This window comes from Mustela nivalis (assembly GCF_964662115.1).
Source record: "Mustela nivalis genome assembly, chromosome: X".
Classification (NCBI taxonomy): Eukaryota; Metazoa; Chordata; class Mammalia; order Carnivora; family Mustelidae; genus Mustela; species Mustela nivalis.
In genome coordinates, this window is record NC_139040.1 from 43,130,263 (window position 1) to 43,155,654 (window position 25,392).

General features: G+C 41.6%; 1 protein-coding gene across 4 annotated transcripts in view; it reads left to right on the plus strand.

The window, feature by feature from the left end:
• Positions 1-22,813, plus strand: part of LOC309856359 (glycine receptor subunit alpha-4) — a 47,978-nt gene extending 25,165 nt beyond the window's left edge. For 2 of the 4 annotated variants that reach the window (XM_082717428.1, XM_082717427.1), the window contains exons 8-9: positions 313-462; positions 6,230-7,428. In XM_082717428.1, coding sequence (XP_082573554.1) covers positions 313-462; positions 6,230-6,520 — 441 coding nt within the window. In that variant the 3' untranslated portion in view covers positions 6,521-7,428. Of the gene's footprint in view, positions 1-312; positions 463-6,229; positions 7,429-22,576 lie in introns of those variants that run through there. The other 2 variants (XM_082717429.1, XM_082717430.1) reach the window with 2 other exon arrangements.
• The last annotated feature ends 2,579 nt before the right edge of the window (positions 22,814-25,392 follow it).

Genomic DNA, 25,392 nt, shown 5'->3' on the forward strand with positions numbered 1-25,392 from the left:
TAAGAAGCAGAAGCAGGAACAGAAGTACAAAAAGAAGAAAGAAAGAAAGAAAAAGAAGTACAGGGAGAAAAGGCAGATGGAAGTGAAGGGTGGAGAGTGCAGAGAGGTGAAGGATAATGGGTATCCCAATCTCTTTGATATGGGCCTTCAAGCAATGGGACATATCCTGGAAAGCTTCTCTGAACACCAGAAGAAATTCAGGATAACTGAATAACTGAAGAATAGCAGGCTGTTGGTATGGGCTGGTGAACCACTGGATAGGCAATGGAAGGGCTCCAAGAAGGTTGATTGCTCTGTTGGTGGATGTTACAGGTGTCCTATGTGAAGGCAATCGACATCTGGATGGCTGTGTGCCTGCTCTTCGTGTTCGCTGCACTACTGGAGTATGCTGCTGTCAATTTTGTATCTCGTCAGCATAAGGAATTCATACGACTCCGAAAAAGGCAGAGGCGCCAAAACATGGTAAATATAACTAGGAAGGGGTCCCCTTCCTTTCTCTTTTGTACTCCTTCCTCCCTATTCCTCCTCCCACAAACCAAGACTCCACATATGGCTACAAGGATTAAAAAAGCAATCAGGAACCCTGGATTCCAGTCCTAGATGGGTCACAGATAAACTGAGTACTTTAACCTCTTTGATTCCTTTTTCTAATCTATCCAATGGGACAGTAATCCCTGTAGGGCAGTCTAATAAAGTGATTAAGAGCATGGACACATATGGGCCCTGGCTGGCTCAGCCAGAAGAGTATGTGACTCTTTATCTCAGGGTCATGAGTTTGAGCCCCATGTTGGGTGTAGAGATTATATAAATATAAGTAAATAAACCTTAAAAAAGAGAGAGTGTGTGGGCACAGTGCCTAGTACATAGTAAGCACTGAAAAAAAAAAAGGTGAGCTCATATTAGAACCTTATCAAGTTAGTCAATATGAGATCATTTTGAGAATTAGTAATGGTTGCTCCTGGCTCTCCCCTCACCCAGGAGGAAGATACCCCATGTTGCCATACATTGACTGGTGCTTAAGAATTCAAGAGTCAAAGAAAAAAAAAAAGAATTCAAGAGTCAAGCACGGGGGCCCTTCTAGGAGAGCATTATATGAGGGTCCCTAGAGCTAAGCTGGAATTAAAAAACCACTACGTGCCTCTTCTGGCTGTTGGATTTCTTTGCCCTGTTCTTCCCTGGGTGCATCAGAATTGGATGTATCAGAGTTGTTGGATGTGAGCTGTTGTTCTCCCTCTTGTTTGTTAACCCCATTTCTTCTACAGTAGAATGATCACCTGGGGAAATAGAGAGCTTGATGCCCTGAAAAACAGGCAATTTGCCCCTACCCATTACCCAGACAGTGGGTGTTATGTACATTGTCATGACAACAGGTGCCTGGGCCGCACTATCCTAGAAGCAAGTGCCCAGTTATGAGCAAAGTCAAAAGCTTTTGCTGAGCTACATACTAGCCCCTTAATCATCAGACACAGGTCTGGTCTACCTTGAGCTGTGACTCCTTGTTTTCTGCCCAATCTGGAAGCTCCCAAGCCAGAGGAGATGCACTATGACCTCTGGGGGGTAGAGAAAGTGATGATCTGACCCCCTGGGCTCCAGCCTGTTGGGGCCACTCTAGCACTAAGATTTTTCTCTCTTCCTAACACCCACCTCCTACCTCAGCTGCTCCTAGGGTGTCCCAACCATATATCCACACTGAAAATATCTTTAAAACTACCTCTGGGAACTCATGTCCCTGGCTAAGATCCCTTTCTGCTGAGAGCAGGTCTCCTGTTTCATCTATTGGTTTGTTGGAATGTATCAATTCTTGCCTGGACTTTAGTCAGGTTCTGTGAAACACGCCCCCTAGTGGGTTGATCCACAACTGCATCACCTTGAGTAGGACTCCTTCAAGAGCCTTTTAAAGCCTTTCTTATCTCAGACTAAGGGTTAAAAATATATACATACAGACTTGACAGAAGGGAAAGAAAAGAGAATGCTCCCTTTTCTAGGCTAACTCTCCACCCCCTCTTTATCTGTGTTAAACCTGCATGCAGGTACCAAACTCTTGATAGGGGTTTTGACCTTGATGCCTTCTCAATGCCTACCTTGAAAAAGAAGAGCAGGCTGCCAACCAGTCTCCAGCGTCCCTTTGTCAGCTAAATTGCCTGTGTGGGTGTTCCAGCAACAGCAGCTTGCTGCGGTTACTGTAGAGCTACTCCAGGTTGACACTAGTCCCGCCCCCTCCCTGCACCTCTCCGACTCCCAGCTGCCTGCAGCTCATCTCTTCCTGGCCATATATAAATAAGTTGATCTTGATATCATAATGGAGTCTGACATAACAAGTGCTCAATTATTACAAAGTTGTAATAGCAGCCTGGGCCCTGCTTAGACCCCCGGATCCTGGCAAAAAATGGGCTGGGCTTATTATTAATGTAAATACAACCTGAAAATCAAAACTTGTGCCATTAGCACATGTCCCTTTTCGAGTTTCTTTAAGCCATTTCCATCCCAGTGGAACTGGAGCAGGAATCCTGGAGGTCACTGAGCAACCTATAAAAGTTAAAGCAGAGTTCATCTATTTCTAGAACCTCTCGCTGGGCCCTGCCATTCTAGCTGAAAAAGCAAGTCTTTGGTCTGAGAAAAGCCCTCTTAGGAAAGGGGAGAGCATCCATATGATTTTCAGAAAGCCCTTAGCCAAGAGCAAGTTAGGAATATTTTAGGAGCCAGCCAGCTGTTCACCCAGCTCCAGGTTTAATCGTGTTCTTCTCTAATCTCTCCTCAACCACCCATCTCTACTGCTTGGTGGTTTCCTTCCATGTCATTGTTTTAAGTAGTTTAATTTCTTTTCCATACATTTCTGCTTTGTCTTCCCAGCTAGCCTATATGCTTCATAGGGAGGGGATCTCGTTCAGGCCCTAGTACTGGGCTCTGACCACAGCAGCCACATTACCCACTCCACCAATCTTAGCAGGCTCATTGGAGAGGGTTCTATTTCAAGCTGGGCAGAGAGGAAGCCTTGCCATTATCAACAGGATAAGAGAAATGGAAGAAATTTCAAAACACTGCCGAATTCTCTCAGGGGTTTGGTCCCAGAACCCTGCTTGCCTCTCTCCATCCCCCAGCACCTCCATTCTTCACTCTTCTTTTCATTCATTTCAATATGTATCACTGAATAGCTATCACTCTTTCCCATCTCCACATCCTACTCCCACACTGTACATTCATTCCTTCCCCAACTTGGTTTTGGACTATCTTTACTCTCTAGTTCCCCAGTCCCCCTCCCCTATAGATAGCTATAACAAAAAATATTCTATTCCAACATCCATGGAAGCTACCAAGTTGCATTTAAGCCTCCATTGTCTCTTCCCAACACACACACACACACACACACACACACACAGTCTTAAGAATTTGGCTTAAATAGATGATACTCATATCCAGGACCCCCACCCTTAGATTTCAGGCCACTTTGTCTTTGGTCCCCCAACTGAAAATGGCACAATATGTTAAAACCAAAAAGAGCCAATGGCAGCTTACTCTAGTGATCACATTTTTTCTCCCATGTGAGACAGCTTGTTTTCAGCCTGGGAAATATTTCCAAATAATTCCCTTTAGATTTACTATGATTGGAGAAAAGGAAAAGTAATTAAATCTATAGAAACAGAAACAGCAGTTGGATTCAACTTTCTCTTTCAGAGCCTTCTGCAAACAAATATATTCCACACTCTTATCCTCTAGCTGAGGGGCTGAGGAGATCAGAATAAGCGGTGGGGAACTGGGCGTGTGAGGGACCCTGAAATGGAAAACAAAAGAGGAAATGATTTTATTTACTCCCTAATTTTTTCTTAGAAAAAAATTTATTTATTTGACAGAGAGAAAACACAAGCAGGGGTATGGCAAAGGGAGAGGGAGAAGCAACCTCCCCGTTGAGCAGGGAGTCCGATGTGACATGAGGCTCCATCCCAGGACCCTGGGATCATGACATGAGCTGAAGACAGACATTTAATTGACTGAGCTAGCCAGGCACCCCTACTCCCTCATTAATTACTTGGAAGATATTTTGTTCACCTCTGGTTCTTCATTTCTAAAATGGATCCAGCACAAACTATGTAGTAAAAGTGTGAAAATGAACTAGGAAAAAAAAAAAAAACAGGTGATGTTATCCAAGGCATCTGGTGACAGATTACGGTAGTAATTTTGAGCAGAGAGCTAAGGCTGCCCCACTAGAACTCAGAGTCAAAGCACAGCCACAGTAGTGAATTGCCTCTGGCCTACACACATACAACTGTCTCCACAGAGACTGGCAAAATTAAAGATAGGGTAGCAAAGCTCTCTGGTTGGCTGACTTAGATTCATTCCTATGCCAAAAGTGCCACTTTTTCTAGAGGCTGATGGACATCAAGCCATTGTATAAGGGTGGGACAAGGAGTGATCGTTTTTCCTGCTGAGCACTTTGTAACTGAGTAAGACTCTCTTCTGAGTAGACTCTTTAGTTTGAAACCCTGAAAGGATGCTGGCTTCATGTGAACAAAGCCATTCCCTGTCCTATATACTGAAGCATGAAGCTCATCATTCCATTCATTCATTCAACTGGTATCTACTGGGTGCCTTCTAGATGCCAGGCACTGTGCTGGGGACATGGCGGTGAACAAGACCAACACACTTTCCCAGGTTTGTCCTATGAGCCCACAGGAAGGAAAGAAAGAAATGGGGTCTGTTGCTGAATCTGTGGCCTGAGCTTGCCTGCCCCTGATGCCCAATGACAGGCTCAACCTTCTGGTGATGTAATAATCAAGGGCTACTGGGACCCACCAACACCAATATCTCACATACAAAGTCACTGTTCAGTGTGTTACCATAGTTGCAGAGGTCCCATTATAAAGACCCTATGATGTCCTTCTAACTGCACAATGTGTGTAAAACCTACTTTATCCACATTTTATGTGTATCTATGGCATATCTATTCAATATACATGTATACCATTCTATTTTAGCACTGAATATCCTGAATCTCAGGAAGACCTCAATCCTGGGCAAACCAAGAAGGTAGTCTGTATCATCCAACAAGGGGGTGTTTCACTTCAGGTGATTTCTTAGATAGCTGAAGTTTTTACTTCTATAAACATCAACACTTTAAAAAATTTTAACCATCTTTGAATGAACTATTTTTAGATTCTGGTATGTACTGACCTGTCTTATGTCTAATTTCCAGGCTGTGAACCATCAATTCTGATGGTAATGTGTGCTTTAGAAGTAGACAAAATTGGGCATGTCTGAGTTCTATATAAACTAAGAGTAAATAGGCTCTGAGTTGGGGGCTGAAGGGCTCTCATATGAAGAAAGCTCTCTATTGATCACTCAGGCACTCTGGTCCTTTTTTTCTCTCTTTGTTTCTCTCTATATCTCCCTCTCCCTCTATTTCTATCTCTGTCTCTGTCTTCCTGTTCTTACTTCCTAGCCCTCCAGCTGTTGTAGCTACTTAAGGTTGTCAGCTGAATATTGAGTAAATGAACTTTGTGTAGTCTGCTACATTTCTTAATGCTGATATAAAATTAACTTCCCCAGTGTGAATGTGTTCATCATAATGCATATATTTTACATAAAGGGAATGTGTATTGGGTAATAAATGTTACCCTAGATGTACTGATACCTTTGTCAAAATCTGCTGGTTTACAGAGAATCACATAAATTTGCAACAGATTTATCAGCTTTACCCTAATTTGGATGACCCACTAGGTTACTTAAAACTTCTGTAATTTTCAGCCTTAAGTTGAGATAAACAATTTTTAAAAGATACCCTATACAAGGAGAATTAATTCTGCAGCTTTTGAAAGTCATTAAAGTCAAGTTCACCAAGTCTAAATATCTTAGCTGTACATTCTAAAAGTTTTATTGTTCTGTTTATTCTGTTGACTACCAGAGATAACTTTACATTGAGATATCCTTCTCACAGTGGGTTGGCACTTCACTGAGTTTTAGATGGCTGTAAATTATGTTATGCATTTTTAAAAAGGCAGCTCGGGGCTTATCTGCAAATAGAATCATAATATATGCCATATGCACCATGTATAGCTGCTTAGTATACATCCATCAAATGAACAGTTCTATGGCTATAAAAAAGCATGCAGTGGGTCTGTGTACCCAGCCACCAGTCTGCATAGCATAACCTATGAGATATATGTGTGTGGCCTGGTCTCCATCCTTAGATGAAGCTGTAACCTCAAATGCTGTCCTTTTTCCCATGTAATTTCAGGAGGAAGATATCATCCGAGAAAGTCGCTTCTATTTCCGTGGCTATGACCTGGGCCACTGCTTGCAGGCAAGGGATGGAGGTCCAGGGGAAAGTTCTGGTATTTATAACCCCCAACCTCCAGCCCCTTTTCTAAGGGAAGGAGAAACAACGCGGAAACTCTATGTGGACCAGGCCAAGAGGATTGACACCATCTCTCGAGCTGTCTTCCCCTTCACTTTCCTCATCTTCAACATCTTCTACTGGGTTGTCTATAAATTGCTACGGTCAGAAGATATTCACCAGGCACTGTGAATAGGGTAAGAGCTAGAGAGTCCGGCTCTTGACTTCCTGCTTCCTCCTGGGCGGGCCTCCCCTCCATTAGATTCCATCAGGGGCTTAGAAAATTCATTTCTGATCTCCCACTCAGAACCTCAGTGGCCAATCCCAAAGATATGTGGGTCTACACTGCATGGTGCCAGTGGTGGCTATACTTAGAAAGATGGCTTCTCTGTTCTAATCCAACTTTTCTCCATGTTATCCCATTTCTCATGAGAATAAGATTTGGCCATGTCCCTGGGACAAGGATGACCTTCTTCTCTTGCTGGAGACTCTCTGTTTTCCAGTTCTCCAGTGGAGAATATTTAGACCATTGCTACTATATTCTGGCATTTGTTATCTTAATCTGCACCATTCTTTGCCCTGCCATGCCCCCCACCCACCCAGAGCCTGGCTTTACTCTGCCCTCTATCCCTCCTACCACAGGCTCAAATAGGGAGGTTTTTCCCATCCACAAGTTCTGCCCTGTGTGACCCGGTCACTTTTCCTTGATTGTGGGAAGAAGGCAAGGTGACATGTTTCCCACATCTCAGCAAGGTTGGAATAGCCATAAGCTGCACTGAGGTAGGGCATTGCTCTATGACTGAACGGAGAAGTCTTCAGATCTCATAGGATGCTCAACACTGTCAGAATGGGGGCAGGAATCTTGGACTCTCGAAAAAGCTACCCTTCCAGATCCATCTGAACTTAGAGTCTCAGAAATATTTGTTTTATTCCCTAACTAGTATGGTGGTAAAGTGTGTTTGGCTGCTGGGGAATGTAAAAAGAGAAAAATGCTTACTTTTTAAGAAACCTCTCAACAGTGTTAGAAAACTTTCAAGAAAAGTAAGATCCAAGGTAGTAGGACCCAGGAGGAGTAAAATATAGAAACTATCCTCAGAAAATCTTTTGTTGGCTGGGCCTTCATTTTTTTTTTTTCGTTTTCCCCAAAGTCTCTTTATTTCACAGGGCCCCTCATTGTTACCTTGCCCTTTAACCTTCTTTTAGTAAGCATATAATAGTACCATTCAACCTTGTCCAGGATAAAGTGGGCTTCAACCTTCCTAGAAAGGAACTAGACATATAGAGGACCCCTATCCTGGACAAACATTGGCTTGGCGAACCTCAGGGTAGTAATTGTAGAAGTTAAAGGGCCATAAGTCGGAGTTATTTAGTAACCCTTTTCTTGTTTCCCTTCTCATTCCACAGTCAGTGGCAGTCAGTTGAAGTGACCAGAAATGTCAGAATAGAAGGGGTGTGGAAGAGCCCATTTCAGGCTTAAAATACCACTGGGACATGGGGAAGCATGGGTCTGGTATGCTGAATCCTTTGAAGTGACCCAACTATGAAGAACTGAGAAAGGGAATATTAAAGTACAGGGCTAACAGCTGAAAGACAGGTCATCAAATTATCTTTTAAATATCTTGTCCTTTTCTCTGGACCTAGAATAATTAACTATGTGAGTCCAATCTCTCTCTCTTCCTCTCTGTTTCATTCCTCTCTCCCCTTTTCTCCCTTCCTCTCATCCTCAAGATGGTGTTCTAAATTGAAAGTAAGTAAATAAATCCAATGATCAAAGCAAATCCTACAGTCAAAGCAAGAGCTCACCTTTCTTTCCCCCTTTTTCCTATTGAGCTTGTCAGTTCTTTCCTGTTCACTGCTATACTCCTCTTGTCTGTCTCTAAGCTTTGAGGAGAGCATTCTGGGCTGACCAGGGTAGCCGGACCAGGAGTTAATCTTACTGACGATATTAACTATAACTGCCAGTGAGATTCAAAACAAAAGGACTGGCTTAAGGGAGGAGATTAAATTAAGAGGGCAGAGAGTCCCTGTTTTTCCATTTCTGCCCAGGTAGTGCCAACCAATGAGAGGCCACAAGCAATACCCCTTTGAAAGGAGCAGAGAGTATCTCTTTGATACTCTCCATGGCAGGGCTGGAGTGTCAGGCTGCAGCAGCTCGAAGGCGGGGGTAGTGGGGGGTGGACTATGGAGATGAGCTTATTGCACAGAGCTCTACTTGTTATAGATCTTGTCCAGATGGGCCAAACTGCACAAATCTGCCCTGTTGGAAATCTCAAGAACAATGCCCTGGAGACAGCTACAGTACTGAGCAATAGAGCCTGCCCAACTGGGACTCAGATCAGGGCATCAGCTGGTGCTGGGAGCCAAAGAAGCCAAAGTACCAACCAACATAATAGCCCAAAGGAGTCCACAAAGCTACTCAGAGGCAATGCCAGGTGGAAGGTACTCTCCCTCCCTATCAGAGCCCCCAAGTGGAGAAGGGAGACACATGGTGCAGAAACAGGTGCAAATGGCTTTCATTTTCCTCCCCCTTCCCACGTATGCTCAGGGGAAGGAAGGTGGAAAAGCTTGGTCCCACTGGAAACATCTGACATCTAGCATTCCATTCAATCATGACATTCTTGAACTTGGACCCTTTTCACCACAGTAAATTGGCAGGAGGTGATAGAAGAGACTCACCTGCAGGTCACTTTCATTTACCCTCATAGTACTTACCCCTCCAGAGACCTGAAGGAACTACTGGAACCTACTTTCTGACTGAATCACATATAAAAGTGATTTTAAGTTTTAAAACAGCACTTTTCGGGGTGCCTGAGTGGCTCAGTGGGTTAAGCCTCTGTCTTTGGCTCAGGTCATGGTCTCAGGGTCCTGGAATCGAGCCCCACATCAGGCTCTCTGCTCAGCAGGGAGCCTGCTTCCTACCCCCCACTCCCCCCTGCCTCTCTGCCTACTTATGATCTCTCTGTCAAATAAATAAATAAAATCTTTTTTTTAATCAAAAAACAGCACTTTTCTTTCTTTTTTTTTCAAAGTAGGCTTCCCACCTACATGAGGCCTGAACTCATGACCCTGATTTCAAGAATCATGCTCCACTGAGAGAACCAAGCAGGTGCCCCAAAACAGCATATTTTCTAAAAGGGAAAAAAACTTCCTATATAAATAAAGTGCTTTGGGTATTTTCACTAATTCATTGTTAATCCCTAATGTGAATTAAATATTTTATACATATATTTTTCCAGAGAAAAGACTTCATTCAGTTGCTGTTACAGCTACCTGCACCTCCACCTTCCCTTCAGTTTGTTCTACTCTTTGGAAAAACCAGTGTTATGTCTTCCTCTTTCCCCTCAACATACTAGCAGGGCCTCTTGCTCTCCCCGAATTCACAGTCAAATCAAAAAGAGCTTTTCATATGAAAGAAAGGTAGTGAATGCAATTTTTTCCTTTTACTTTCTCCCATAAGACTTTTCCCCCACCTTGGGGCTCCTGGGTGGCTCAGTGGGTTAAAGCCTCTGCCTTCAGCTCAGGTCATGATCCCAGGATCCTGGGATTGAGCCCCACATTGGGCTCTCTGCTCAGTGGGGAGCCTGCTTCCCCCTCTCTCTCTCTGCCTGCCCCTCTGCCTACTTGTGATCTCTGTCTGTCAAATAAATAAATAAAATCTTTTAAAAAAAAAAAGATCTTCCTCAGCTGCACTGCTGATGAAAGACAAATCAGTCAACAAGGGGAACTATCAAGGGATTATGAATCCAGGTAGTATTATCACTTGCTGAATGGAAGAAATGTAGAATAAACTTCTGACAGCAGGGACTGCATTTTATATAGCTTTTTAGTTCACACAGATCCTGATACATAGTTAGCTATATATATATACACACACATATATACATACATACACACACACATATATATGTATATATACATATAATGAAAGCATGACTTCTTACACAGCTTATTATAGACCACATTTCTATTCATTCCCTCTCCATTAACCTATTGATTACAAAAAAAAAATAAACCTGAAAGGGGATTTATCAAATCAGATAGAATTGACACATACATGTGAACACGCACGTACACACTCAAGCTGGTCCCTGGGTATAACAGAACCAAAGTTAAGACAACGTCAAAATCTGGTAAATTGCATTGTTGAATAAAGAATGATAATGATCTGATTAAACATTAATACTATTCCAAATATGAAGACTAGTGTCAAGCTATATTTCAAAAACGAATCATCAAATGAAAACTCTGACAGTGACAAGTGAGTACAGAAGTGGGAATTTATATGCCTTTCCTGGTCCACATGCTCTTCCAACCAGAGAGCCAGTCATCCCTGAAGGGATAGCAGTTAGGCTGTTCTTCCCAGCCCTAGAGTGCCTGTTCTATTATACTTCACATCTAGGATAACATTTATAGTCTACAGACTTGGGCTAGTGGTATCAGAACAGCTTGTTAGCAAAATCGGGCTAGTAGGAAGAAAGACAACTGAGCCAGGAGCTTTTCTCATTCAGAGTATTCTCTGTATAGAAGGATGGAAGTAGGGTTGATGAATGGGCCACCTGAAAAAGTCATATGAGAACTCAGCTGTTGCCACTCTGCCTGAGTAGCTGTTTTTGTTTGTTTGTTTGAGTCTCTGCTTTCAGCATGAGGCTTTCCACAAATGTCCAGGATACATATACTGTGCAGTACATTACAAGGAAGTACTTACTCTCACTATCAATTTCCTGGAGTAAGGGCAATTCTTAGTACCACTTAAATTCAAGGAACATTTTGCCTTAAAGAGCTGGATATAGAAAAATATGCACACATTCTCTATTTTAATAGCTTCCATTCATGACAATGAAGTAATTAAAAGCATGGTTTTGGTACCAGACAGAGCCTGGGTTTGCATTACAGGTCCAATCCTCACTAGATACAGGGCTCTTGAACAAATTACTTCACCTCCCTCAGCCTCAGTTTCCTCTTCTAGAAGGTCATTTGAAGGCTCTGAAAGATCCAGCACACAATAACTATGTGGCCTTCAGCAAATCATCGAACATTCTGTTATTCAATGCCCACATCTGTTAAATGAAGGTGATAATAGAACCTTTCTCACAGGGTTGTTATGGGAATAAAAATGAGATAACTCAGGCAAAGTGTTTAACCCTGTGCTTGGCACATAGTAAGCACTTAATAAAGATTAGCTATTACATGAGCAGACCACATCATCATAGTTTCTCTTTTATGCCTGTCTAATTCCTAGCACATGGACCAGAATGGAACGTCAGATTTCCATTTTGTATGTCTCATTTTGCTGAGTCCACAATCACAAAAAGGGTTAAGTTAAAGTCACCTCTTTTTTTATATTTTCAATATCTACTGTTACTGGGTTCTCCCTGCTAAAATATAACATGCTTACAAATTATACAACCATGACAAATTGCTTAACCTCTTTCTGAGCCTTAGATTTTTCAAATAGAGAGGAGGCAAAAGGAGGTGGAAAAGAAGAAGAAGGAGCAAAGGGAGGAGAAAAGTAGGATTGAGAGGGGAGGGGAGGGCAGGAGAGGGAGGAAAGAGAAAGAGGGAAAATCTCTCCCGTTTAAAATGAAAAACAAGGGACGCCTGGGTGGCTCAGTTGGTTGGACGACTGCCTTCAGCTCAGGTCATGATCCTGGAGTCCCAGGATCGAGTCCTGCATCAGGCTCCCAGCTCCACAGGGAGTCTGCTTCTCTCTCTGACCTTCTCCTTGCTCATGCTCTCTCTCACTGTCTCTCTCTCAAATAAATAAGTAAAATCTTAAAAAAAAAATAAATAAATAAAATGAAAAACAGGGGCACCTGAGTGGCTCCTTAAGACTCTGCCTTCTTGGGACGCCTGGGTGGCTCAGTTGGTTAAGCAGCTGCCTTCGGCTCAGGTCATGATCCCAGCGTCTTGGGATCGAGTCCCACATTGGGCTCCTTGCTCCGCAGGGAGCCTGCTTCCCTCTGACTCTGCCTGCCACTCTCTCTGCCTGTGCTTGCGCTCTCTCTCTCTCTCTCTCTCTGACAAATAAATAAAATCTTTAAAATAAATAAATAAATAAAGACTCTGCCTTCAGCTCAGGTCACGATTCCAGGGTCCTGGGATCAAGCCCTGCATGGGATTCTCCTCCCATTCCCCCTTCTGTATTCCCTCTCTTGCTGTATTGCTCTCTCTGTCAAATAAATAAATTAAATCTTTTAAAAAATAAAATGAAAAATAGGGGGGGTATCTGGCTGACTCATTCAGTTAAGCATCCAATTCTTGATTTTGGCTCCAGTTCTGGTCCCAGGGTCATGAGATTCAGCACTGACTTGGGCTCCCCACTCAGTGAGTCTGCTTAAGATTCTCTCCCTCTGCCCTTCCCCATTCTCTCTCTCTCTCTCTCTCTCTCTCTCAAAATAAATAAAATTTAAAATATTTTAAAAATATAAGAAATTAAAAATAGGAGCACCCGGGTGATCAGTCAGTTAAGCATATGACTTTTTAAAAAATTTAATTATTGCGGGGGCGGGCGTTGCACAGCAGGACAGAGGAAGAAATACAAGCAGACTCTGTGTTAAGTTCAGAGCTCCACACAGGGCTCAATTTCATAACCCTGAGATCATGACCTGAGCCAAAAGCAGGAGTCGGAATCTCAACTGACTATTCTACCCAGATGCCCCAAGCATCTGACTCTTGATCTCAGCTCAGGTCTTGATCTTGGGGTTTTGAGTTCAAACCCCAAGTTGGGCTCCAGACTGGGCATGGAGCCTACTTTAAAAAAAAATAGGGGCAATTGGCTGGCTTAGTCACTAGAGCCTCTGACCCTTGATCTCAGGTTTGTGGGTTTAAGCCCCACATTGGGTATAGAGATTACTTAAAAATCTTTTTTTAAAAAATGAAGAATAAAATCAAAACCACCCCTCATTTGACCCTGAATTTCCCTATGTCCATTGATCTATTTTCTTTCCATTCATCACCAAGTTTCTTTAAAAGGGTTATCCTTATTAGATGTTTCCACATGCTCATGACTACCATTTACTCCTTACACACTGTTATCTATTCTCTGCTTCCTCCCCTTAACTCTCACCTGAAAACGCTTTTCCCATGTTCTTCACTCTGCCTTGTTAATTGCTATATCAAGTCAATACTTCCCTGTCCTAATCTTTCATGACTTCCTGTAAGATTTGTCAGAACTGTCACAGCTTCTTTGAAATTCTCTTCTTCCTTGGCTTTCATTCTCCAGTTTCTTCTCTTGCTCATCTAACCATTGCTTCTTGGTGTTCCTTATTCTCTAGGATTTTTATTTTAGGCTTTCACCTCTCCTTGTTGTCCACTTACTGGTTGGCTGTTTTCAACTATTTCCATGGCTGTGACAACCTGTATGAAATGATTCTTCAATTTCTGCCTTCAGTTTAGACTCTCCACCAATCTAGTCCTATTTTCCAATTCTCTATTCAATCTTTCCACTGGATAGCCCACAAATACCTCAAATTCAACATGTCTACAGACAAACAATTCACAATTTCCTTCAAACTTTCTCTTCTACTCCCTCTGTTAATCTTTCCAATTGTGATCAGTGTGACTACCCAGTTACCTAAGCCAGAAACCTGGGAGTTACTCTTGACAACCCCTTCTTCCATAAGATCAAATCAATCACCAAATCCTGTTGAGTCTACCTCTCAAATATTTTGAAGTCTATCCCTCCTTCTCTATTCTCCCTAACCTCACCTTGGTTCAACACTTGATTCCAATATTACTTTTTATCCTTTACACCATTGCCAACTTGACCTTTCTAAAACACAAATCTATTTATGATACTTCCTTGCTTTGAATCCATCAATAGCTCCTATTACCTTAGGGAAAAAGTCCACATTCCTTAAATTGACCTCCAAGAGAATTTCTGCTCTGGCCCCTGACAGTTCCTCCAGCCTCTTCTCTCGTCAATCCCCTTGATCCCCAAATGCACCTTGCATTTGGCCATGCCAACTACCCACAGATCCCTGAACCCAATAATTCATCCTGTTTAATGTTCTGTGCCTTTGCTGTTCCCTAGGCTTTTAAATGCCCTCTTATGACCTCTTCCACCTGAGGCCCCTGCTCATTTGTCAAGACTCTAACCAGATGTCACATTTTCTGTGAAGTCATCTCAAACCCCTCTCACCCCAACACCCAGATAAATTTGGGTTCTCCAGTAACACTCTGTATATAGCTCTTTATTGATACTTGTAAGATTATATACGATTCTTTTGTCAGTTTCCCTCACACATATATATGAGTTTGAGGTCAGGGATTATCATGTATTTATCTTTGAACTCCCCACTCCAAGCTCACAGCATGAAATGAATTAGTGTATGCTAGATAATTTCTTTTAAGTAGTGAGAACTGTGGTTCTTCAAAAAAATTTTTTTCAAACACCCAATTACAGCATTAGTTCTCACCAGTTATACTCACTTTGCAAGGGGTGTCATGAGGGAATATACTATCAAGGTAACAAGCATCCTTGTAGTCTTTCTCTTTTCAAAGAAGTTCAGTGGCATATCATTCTCAAAGTAAACCTTGGAGGTAAAATAACCATGTATCCATGCAAGAGATGAGGAAATGAGGCTCAGAGAGGCCAAGTGACTTACCCAACTCTCATAATGAGTTACTGACAGTGGCAAAACCAAAACACAGTTTCCCAATTTTCAATCCAATGCCCCATTTACTGGGCAAGGGATTTTCAAAGTCAGCTTCAAGAAACCTTAGAACAGGCAATCCCAGGTGCGCCTAGGTGACTCAGTTAGTTAAGCATCTGCCTTCAGCTCAGGTCATGACCGCAGGGTCCTGGGATCGAGCTCCCCATTGGGCTCTCTGTTCAGCGGGGAATCTACTTCTCCCTCTCACTCTCCCTCTGTGCTCTAAGAAATAAATAAAATCTTCAAAAAAAAAAAAAAAAGAAAGAAGAACAGGCAGTCCCTCTTCTCCTCCTACCACACACTATACACACATTTTGTCAGACTAACTCTACTTTTGGCTGATATATTTAGTTCACAATAATATTTTGTTTGGGGTAGGGATAGGGGAAGCAAGAAAACAGGTTACTCCTTCTTTTAAAAATATGAGAAACAGGGGCGCCTGGGTGGCTCAGTGGGTTAAGCCTCTGACTTCGGCTCAGGTCATAATCTCAGGGTCCCGCACTGGGCTCTCTGCTCAGCGAGGAGCCTGATTCCTGCCCCCCTCTCTGCCTGCCTCTCTGCCTGCTTGTGATCTCTTCCTCTCTGTCAAATAAATAAATAAAATATTTTTTAAAAAATAAAATAAAAATATGAGAAACAAAACTACATCATCTACAATTTTCACAGGTAATTCATTTAATGGGTCAAGGGGTGTTAGAACAGTATTATTAGGATAATAGTACATAGTACATAGGAAGACTTGGTTTTTTGAGAATAGTCCAAAATGAAGGGCAGTCATGACAAAGGAATCTAGCAATTGCGCATCTTTCTGACTCCACGCTTCAGATTATCAACCCTGAATCTCACCTTTTACTCACTGAAAACGATTTTACTCACTGACAATGACTGATCACAGTCTTATCAGTCCTCAATTTAGCATTAGTCCCTAACTACTTCTGGCAGTAAGAATTATTATAAAGACAGCCCTGACCATAAGAAGGGCAAGAATGCTCAGAACCTTTGGTAATAGCAGCACATTTGCTATTTTGACTGTATTTACCACTATTCCCACACAGAGAAACAAACAATTGACTCTTTTAGAAAACTAATCTCTCATTAGATTCCCCATAAGGCAACTGGGTCAATGGATCACAATGTCTTGGAATTCTAGAACCTGGCACAACAGAGCTTGAAGGGACTTCCCAGATCATTTAGTCTGGTCTGTTCATCAGACAACATGGGGACATGCAGACACTGAGGGCCCCCAGGTCCTAGATGTAATTCCCTTTTTTTCAACTTAGTTGAAGCTATAAAGGGAGAGAATGGAACAGAAGATGAAAAAACAAAATGTGTCGTAACATATCAGCTTCAGAGGTTCATTTCTGAGACTGCTGTGACACATAGACTACAGATGATTTAAAGGACAAAGGTAATCTGTAGCTGAGGAAACTATCTTTGTGATGACCACTCAATACCCAATCTCTGCCATGTTAATCATTTGCTGATACCCATATTAGATATCCACAGTCTCCATAGAAAGAGGATATTTCAAATCTTGGCATCAGTTAGGATATGACAGGTATAAAATGGTCATGCCAAGGGGTGCCTGGCTGGCTCAGTTGGTAAAGCATGTGACTCTTGTTGGGGTTCTAAGTTTGAGCCCCACATTGAGTGTAGAGATTACTTAAAAATAAAATCATTTTAAAAAAGGGTCATGCCAAGCTCCAAATTTTACAAACTCACTGTCCTCTAGGGTTCCCCTGTGAATTTATTTGTGAATCTCTTAGGCTTATACTTCTTTTAGCCTTTCCCTAGAAGAGACATGTCCTGTTATCACCATTTGAGTACCTTAAGTTTCAGGTTGTTCCTTTAAAGAAGGATACAATATGGTTTCATAATACTTTGTTATCCTTCTATGAAATATACTCTACTGATTTCTTCCTCTTAGTATTTCAAATTCCAGATGTATGAACCTTCTTCACCCAAGGCAACCTAACAGAGTAGAGCAATGAATTACGGACATTTGTTTCATTCATGTCTAGCTGCTACTTATATAGTCTCTCTCCCTGATATCCTGGTGGTGGATTCATGTTCAGGGTAAAGGATTTGAGAGAGAAAGAGAGAGTCAAAACTAATGAATGCATTTTCAAAATGTTACTAATACTATTTTTTAATGTTATCCCTCAACCAAGACTTAGGACTCAACCACTTAGGACTAAAAATACAAAACAGTTTTCATTTCTTCCCTTTACTCTTCCTTGAAGGTGTACAGCCTGTCTAACATCCCCATTTGCTATCTCCCTAACCATTTGGGAAATGAATCTAAAATGAAAAGAAGCAATCCCCTACCCCAGGGTGAGGGTGGGTACTTTCTGATTATCTTTGGAAGGTTTCTTGGGGCCATATTTTTGTTTCAGCTTCTCTCAGGGGACAAGACAACTCTTTGATTTTTATTGGAAAATCTATTTCTTTTTCCTGTCATTCCTTGAGTTTCTCCTCTATGGTTTACTCAGGGGTACACCTTGGAGACCTGTTTGCCTTATTAGGTCCAGCCTCATAATGTTTAGAAATGGATTATTTCCTGAATGTCCTTATAAACATCCTCCACCCTGCCATTTATCCTCCTCATGAAAGGGTAAAAGTCTAGTGTGGGTCAACATAATCATCCATTCTCTGAGTCAGACTCCTGGTTTTATAGAGGAACTGACCCTGAGATTCAGGCTCTTAGTGCCCTGAAACGTCTCCCTAATTGAGCCCAAGTATGGCAAAATCCTTCACTAAAAATCTGAAGCTATGAAGTGAGTGATCAGTATGAAGAGTGCACTCAGCTGTGAACTCTATTAAGGTACGGATATTTTCTTCATCTGTAACTAAGAGCACAGTGCTTGAAACAATGGACGTGGGCAATAAATATCAGCTGAATGAACAAATGCAAGTGAAAGTAAGTGATTTGGGCTCTGGTGCCAAATCTCTCTGGTTGGAATAATTAATACATTTTCTTGTGTTTTTGGAGGAGTAACTGGTAGCAGGAACAGGTATGAGAGAATATGAATCCACAAGATAACTGGGAGGCTAGGGCTTCTGGTAAGCTGAGGTTGGAGCTCTTTGGGTTTTGTTTGAATAGGTTTTTTGTTATTTTTTAAAAGTCAGTGTTATCTTATTATTTCCTCATTCCATACTCAGAAGCTTTTAAAGCTTTCTTTTTGCCCCTAGATATAAGAACAATCTTGTGAGGATGACTTTCACCTACCAATATTGCCTCATCTCCCTTGGATTCACTCATAAATTTTTGTGGCACATCTACCACAATATGCCAGGAATAGTACTAAATATACGGGCAACACAGCCTGTATATTTAGTACTATACATAGTACTATGTTTAGTACTAAACATAGCCCTGGCCTCAGAGGGCTTATATTCTAGTGGGGGAGACAAACTTGGACTAAGTTACTAGAGAATAATAAAATGGAGAAAAATGTGGAAGTATTATGGAAATATTTAAGAGAGAGACTTGACCTGGTTGTTGAAATTTGGGGAAGTGATGTCCTGAAAGGCTTCCCTGAGACAGAAACATTTAAGGTATGACCTAAAGGGAAAAGTAAGAGGGATGGAAACAGGAAGGACATAAAGGGAAGCACAAGAGAATGAAAGAGCTCAGGAGGAGAGGTTTAAAGAAGGAAGTGTTTTAACAAATTTGCATTTTGGAAAGAATATTCTGAGTGTAGTGTGGGGGGGGGGAAATTGTAGGGAGACAGAGTAGGACATTAGTTGAAAAGAGTCATAGCTTAAAAAGTGGAAAGTAGTGGGTGCTAGGGGAACATAAAGCAAGGGTACTTAACCTGGAGATCAAGGAAGTCTTCCTGAAGATATGACATTTCAAGTAAGACCTGAAGTCTGGGTTAGCTATGGTGAGAAGTTTGTGGGTGAGTTTCTGAAGAAAGTCTCTGACACAATAACCTTCTGCTTTAGCCAAAGCAGTCCTCATTTTTGTAATGCTCTGGTCCCAACCTGGAATGTCAACTTCCTTTTCCTTCTAGGCAAATCATATCTATCTTTCCAAGGCCATCTCAAATCCTACCTTCTCTGATCATGCCCGGATATGGCTTCAATCACTTCAAAAACCCCTATCCCACGTTTATCTCTTAGCATTTAAAGATATGCTCTTTAGTATTTTAGTTAACTTATACATACCCTCAAACTCCCTGTAAGACCCTTAAGTTTATGAACTGTCTTCCATTACTTTGGCATCATCCCAGGTACCTAGCCCAGTGGTGGGCACATTAAGTTACTCTTATTAAGTGAATGAACGTCTGGCTCAGTCTGTGGAGCATGCAACTCTTGATCCTAGAGTCATGAATTCAAGCCCCAGGTTGGGTGTGGAGCCTACTGGAAAAAAAAAAAAGAATGAATGAATGAATGAATGAGGCACTATAGTCCCTGCAGAGCTCCTTTAGTAACTCACTATTATCTGTGAAGCTCATAAGGAAAAGGGTCTGCTTTCTCTGAAAAATTTCTGTTACTCGCATTCAAAGACCTAAGATTTTGAAATTGACAGCTCCTTCCCACTGGTCACTGCTTCTCACCCCCTTCCAATCCTGCCCCCCTCTAACCACCACCACCACCTTCTATTGTTTCTTCTGTCTTCTGGTTGTCAGCCAGGATGACAAAATAGTCTAGCTGTCCTCAGAGACTTACACCAGCCTGGACGGCTCTGCAGTGCCATGAAGGGCCAGGACTTTTGTTTACAGCTGGGACCATGGTGAGGTGGTGAGCACAGCTGACAGCCCCATTCTGAAGCAAACATCAATCTTCCTCTGTCCTCCCAGCCAAGTTTCACAGACCAGCTCTATTGAAAGCGCAGCACCCGCCTGGGTCTGACTGACATGCCACCCACAACTCTGGCCTAGGAGAAACTGGGTGAATCTCGGCTTTGTACCTTTTTAGAACTGCCCTTGCTCTCTTCTCTGTCCCGTTTCTAATCATGTTACCTCAACCTTCAGAGTTTTAAAAGAACATGTCCTCCTAGGTCCCCACACCCTAAACAATGCCCCACCTCTCCAACCATATCTCACTTCCAGCAGTGTACCAATACCCTTCTTTGCTCAGTGGCACAGTAAATGCACAAGAACCAAACCACACAGTTTTCAATGTGTACTTTATGGAGCCTACCTTTCCAAGCTCAGCAGACAAGTTCCAGGTCCTTGGGCATGAGTGTGTGTGTGTGTGTGTGTGTGTGTATACTCTTTGCCTTAAGAGTGCTTTCCCATATGTTTTAAAACCTGCAAGTCAGGGTGCCTGGGTGGCTCAGTTGTTAAGCACCTTTAGCTCAGGTCATGATCCCAGGATCCTGGGATCAAGCCCCACATTGGGCTTCCTACTCAGCAGGAAGCCTGCATTTCCCTCTCCAACTCCCCCTGCTTCTGTTCCCTCTTTCACTGTGTCTCTGTCAAATAAATTTTAAAAATCTTTTTTTTAAAAAATAAAATCCGCAAGTTAGATAGGGCGTGGAGTTTTCAAAGAATACTTTTTGAGATTCCAAGTGTGGTCCTCTTTGCCACATATTCAGCTCCCTGGTCCCCTGCTTCCTTAGTAGCTTTTCCCTCTCCAGCACTCACCTGGGATGAGAATGAAGCCTTTTTATAGTACTAGCTCTCTCTTGCCCCCAGGTACCCTTTGCCTGTGATTCTCTGCCTGCTGGCTACCACAGCTTCCATCAATTACCTGATGCCTGGCTTTCCATGGTTTTCAAACTCCCCCTATTCCCGAATGCCCAAGGAATGATACAATTCTTTCAGTAATAGTGGCTGGTTACAGAAGCTTCTTCAGGGGCCTGGTGGAGGGGGACTACAGGTCAGAGGAGATTCTCCTTAGAAGATCTTATCAGAATTTCTGATGCACAGGCCTTTTCAATTTAAAATCTCCCCTCCCCAGATTTTTACATGGCACATCACTACTAAAGCAGTGTACATTCCACCCCACTCCTAGGTTAATTAGTTCTCTTCTAAAGAGAAATCTGTATGTGTTCTCCTCCTCATGACTGGTAAAGCATTTTTTTGTTGTTTTTTTAAATGTTTTATTATGGAAGACTTCAAAAAATACACAGAGGTAGAAAGAATAGTATAACAAACCCCCAAGTACCCATCATAAATCTTCAACAATCTCAAGATGCAGCACTTTAAGCACTACTGGTTTGTCCTCTTTAAAAGACACCAGCTGAAGTTTTCAAAAGACATAGCTTTCTTCATTCCCAGTAAAATGGGGACTGTGGTAGCAGGTTATAAGCATAAACAAGTTATCTCTGGAAAACTGGCTCAAGGCATCCCCTTAAGGCAATCAGATTGTAGGAGTCAACATACGCTGGTAAAAATCAGTCCTCATCTCTGTTGGTTTATGTGTAACATGGATAACTTAACATGATGATTCCAAGTAAAGCTTGTGGTCCACAAAACCACAAATTTCAGTATATTGCATGCTAAACTACTGACTCAGGTAGGGGAAACCAAGACATTATGTGCAGGGTCACCAAGGACTACACTGGTTGGATTTAAGGTCTTAGTCATTTGAAGTAACCTCTTTCTATTAAATGGATGGGTCAGATGAAGCAGGGGAGGGCTGATTATAAGAAGAGAGAGGAGCTAGAACAGAATACCTTAAAAGGATAAGACTTTCCCATGACTATTTCTATCCTTTGTCCTGTCTGTCATAGGCTAGCAAACTAGACTGATGCAGAGTAATTTGATGAACTGGTTTGTGAAATCCCTATGGAATGAGGCAGCTATAAACAGACTAAAAAAAATTATTATTTAAGAAATACTGGGGCGCCTGGGTGGCTCAGTGGGTTAAGCCTCTGCCTTTGGCTCAGGTCATGATCCCAGCGTCCTGGGATCGAGCCCCGCATCGGGCTCTCTGCTCAGCGGGGAGCCTGCTTCCTCCTCTCTCTGCCTGCCTCTCTGCCTACTTGTGATCCCTGTCTGTCAAATAAATAAAAATCTTTAAAAAAAAAAAAAAAGAAATACCATTTCGCCTTGAAATATTAAGGTATTTTTTTAACTTCTAAATTAATGAAAGTCTTTTAAAAATCATCCAGTAAGCTAGTAAGAACCAAATGAAAAAATGTCAAAATAACCTAAGAATGCAACAATTTCATCTACTATCCAGAAGCCATGAGAGGATACTGATGACCCTATCTACTCTCTCCAGAAAACAATGACACTACTTTCCAGACCTAGGAAGGCTCTTAGCCACTAGGCAAGTGCAACAGATACTGTTAGGCAGGGCAGGTTGCCCCCCTGCACAAGGGTACCCAATGAGAGGGAACACACAAAGGCTGAAATTCATTCTTCCACTGCCCTGGTGAAACTCCAACATCTCTGAGAAAGAAAGGTATTTTTCTCATTGTTTCACTGGAGTGGACGCTTCTCTACAATTTTTCTGCCCCCAGGTGGCTCACATTTCTAATTAGCACAAAGGCGTTGTCTGAGCAACTGGTGGCCTTGAAAATTAACGTAGAGATCTTGGATCCATTTGGTGTTCTCTCTGAAGACTGGGACTGTAAACTCTGGACTTGGATCTTGAAGCCAAACAAAAAGTAATTTCAGCTATCTTTCCCTTTCAGTTGAAACGGATTGTGAAGATGATGGTTCAGCTATAAATGCAAAAGAAAGAAGAGTAACTTGAATTTTCTGAGGACCCACTAAGAAGCAGGAATCTGCTGAAGCTTTATCCTACTTAGTAAGTGGAATGGGCAGGAGAGCTTTCACATTGGAGATGGTAGTATTGCATAATGAAAAAAAATGGACTTTGGAGTCAAAAAGAAGTCTGAATATTTGCTCTGCCATTTACTAATTGACAACTTGAAGTGAGTACTTAACTTCTCCGGGCTTCAGTGAAGATTCCCTAAGATAATAAATGTAAAGAACTGAGCACAGAGCTGACTGGAACATAGAAGGCATTCAGTTCCTATGTCTTTTTCTGCTACTGCCCTGACTCCAAAGTTAATTCACATTATTCACATCCTCAGTCTTGAGATCTCATTCAACAGAGTAGCACATAAGGATGGGTCCACTAGAGGGAATGCTAGAGAGTCAGGAGATGTAGGTCCCAATGCTAGACATATCCTCTATTACAGTACATTGGGTAAGTTACTCCCTTCTCCTGACTCCGTCAGTAAAACAGAAGAACATACCTAGCTCTAACACTGAAAGGAAAGAGCAAAGGAAATCACTTTTCTTGGGCAACTACTATGAATTATACACTAAGCTAAGTCCTTTTACATACTTTATATAATCTAAATCAGCACTGTACCACAAAGCTTTCTGGGATGGTGGGGATGTTCTGTACCTGATGTATGTCCAATATGGTACCAATATTAGCTTTAAGTAGCTGTTGAGCCCTTTAAATGTGCTTAGTACATACAAATAAGGAACCTAATTTTTAATTTTACTTAACTGTAATTCAAATTTAAATACCCACATGTCTAGTGGCTACTGTTTTGGATATTGCACCTCTAACATGAAGCAGGAATATTTGCTCCCACTTAATGTATAGCAAAACTGAGGCTCAGAAAAATAAAATAACATGATGAAAGTTACATAAACAGTAACTAAACAAGATTCAAAACTGAGCAGTAGAAAGTTTAGTGGTTAATACTGTCAGATATACCAGGAATTACCTAGACTCCACCACTTACAAGTTGTATGACCAAAGAAAAATAATTATAGTCTCTAGAACTCATTTTCATCATTATAAAATGATGATAGTCATCACCTAATTTACAGGCCTTTCGTTGGGATTAATGTGTATAGAGCTATATAGTGTGGCCCATAATAGGCTTTCAACAATTGTTTCCTGACCACCCTGATTTCTCTTCCACACATAGATAAGGTTCAGACATAAAATGAAAAAAAGAAGTGTAGGATACAGAGAGCATTTGGGAAATATAAAAACAAGAAGGAAAACACTCAAGAGCTTTACTTGATATTACAGAAGAAACATGAGGGAGGGTATGAAATCATCAAAATATTTCCACTTACTTAGTTTGCTTTCCTGCCCTCTTCTTGGCAGTCTAGTCAATGTTATCCAAGCAGGGAACAAGGTATCTGTAATATATTTTGAGGCCCAGCAAGACAAGCTATTATAGATGAAGAACAGAGTACTGTCAAGGGTCTGGGCTTGAGAAGCAGGTAAAGTTCAAATCCTGACTCCCATACTTGTCCACACGGAGAAAACAACTGAACACCTCTATAGTTAGTTTTTAATCTTAAAATGGGTCTGATAATATGCAGTATGATGTACACCTGAAACTAATATAACATTGTATGTCAACTATACATCAATGAAAAAGGACAAAAATTTTTTATAAAATATGCAGGGTGTCTCAATTAACATATCATTTATGACCTCGCTTTAAGTTCTGTAGCACCCTCTAGTGGAGTGTACAAAACCAGCATTGCATTTCTGCCTTCCAAAGCCATGGTTTTAACTTTAGTGTACATTGCAGTCAGCAGAACAGTGTAACACAGATCACCAAACCCCACCCCTAGGATTTCTGATTCATTAGATTTGAGGTGGAGCCTGACCATTGAATTTCTGACAACTTCCCCAAAAGTGGTAATAATGCTACCACTGGGTCTGGAAAACACTCTGAGAACCACAGCTCTAAATCTCACCCCCTACACTTTGTGCATGCATGTGCACATGTGTGCATGCACACAAATGTATATGATTAGCAGTTGAAAGATACATTAATTTTTGGTTTTTTGAGTTTTATTCATACCCATCTAATAAAGACTTGTGAGGATTAGAAGAATATCCATGTAAAGGATATGACACAGCATCTAAAATATAGAAAGTATGCAAAAAACTGAGCATCACAGAACATAAATCATTTGCCCAAGGTCTCACAGCTAAGTGGGGAATTAAAATTGGGTCTCTAACTCCAAAGACATAACAAAGTGTAGCAGTGCCACTACAAAAAAATAGGGTGCAAACACATATTTAATAAAAATTTCAAGAGAAAAAGATCGGTTTTCAGTATCGGGGTCCATGTTTTCATCTGTCTTTATTGACTAAACAGCCACCTATATTTTCCACTGGGGAATGTTGTTAGCATTGGAAAAAAGATGTACAGAAAGGATTCAGATCTTTATCAGCATCAGTGCCTGGGGTCATTCATTAATTCTGACCCCCCAAAAGGCAAGGAGGAAAGAAGAGAGGGCTGGAGGGGGAATTTTTTTAAGAAGAAATAAGGAAAAAACCTTTGAATCTAGGGCCATAGTTCTCTGCCTCCTTATTTTCAAAAGTTAATTTGATTTTTTCCTTACCAATGAAAAATTTACATGATTCCCTATACATTGTTTGTGGAGTTCAACAAATCAGAAATAGGGGAACAAAATCCCACAATTCCAGGGACTAAACAGCCAATCCTTTGCT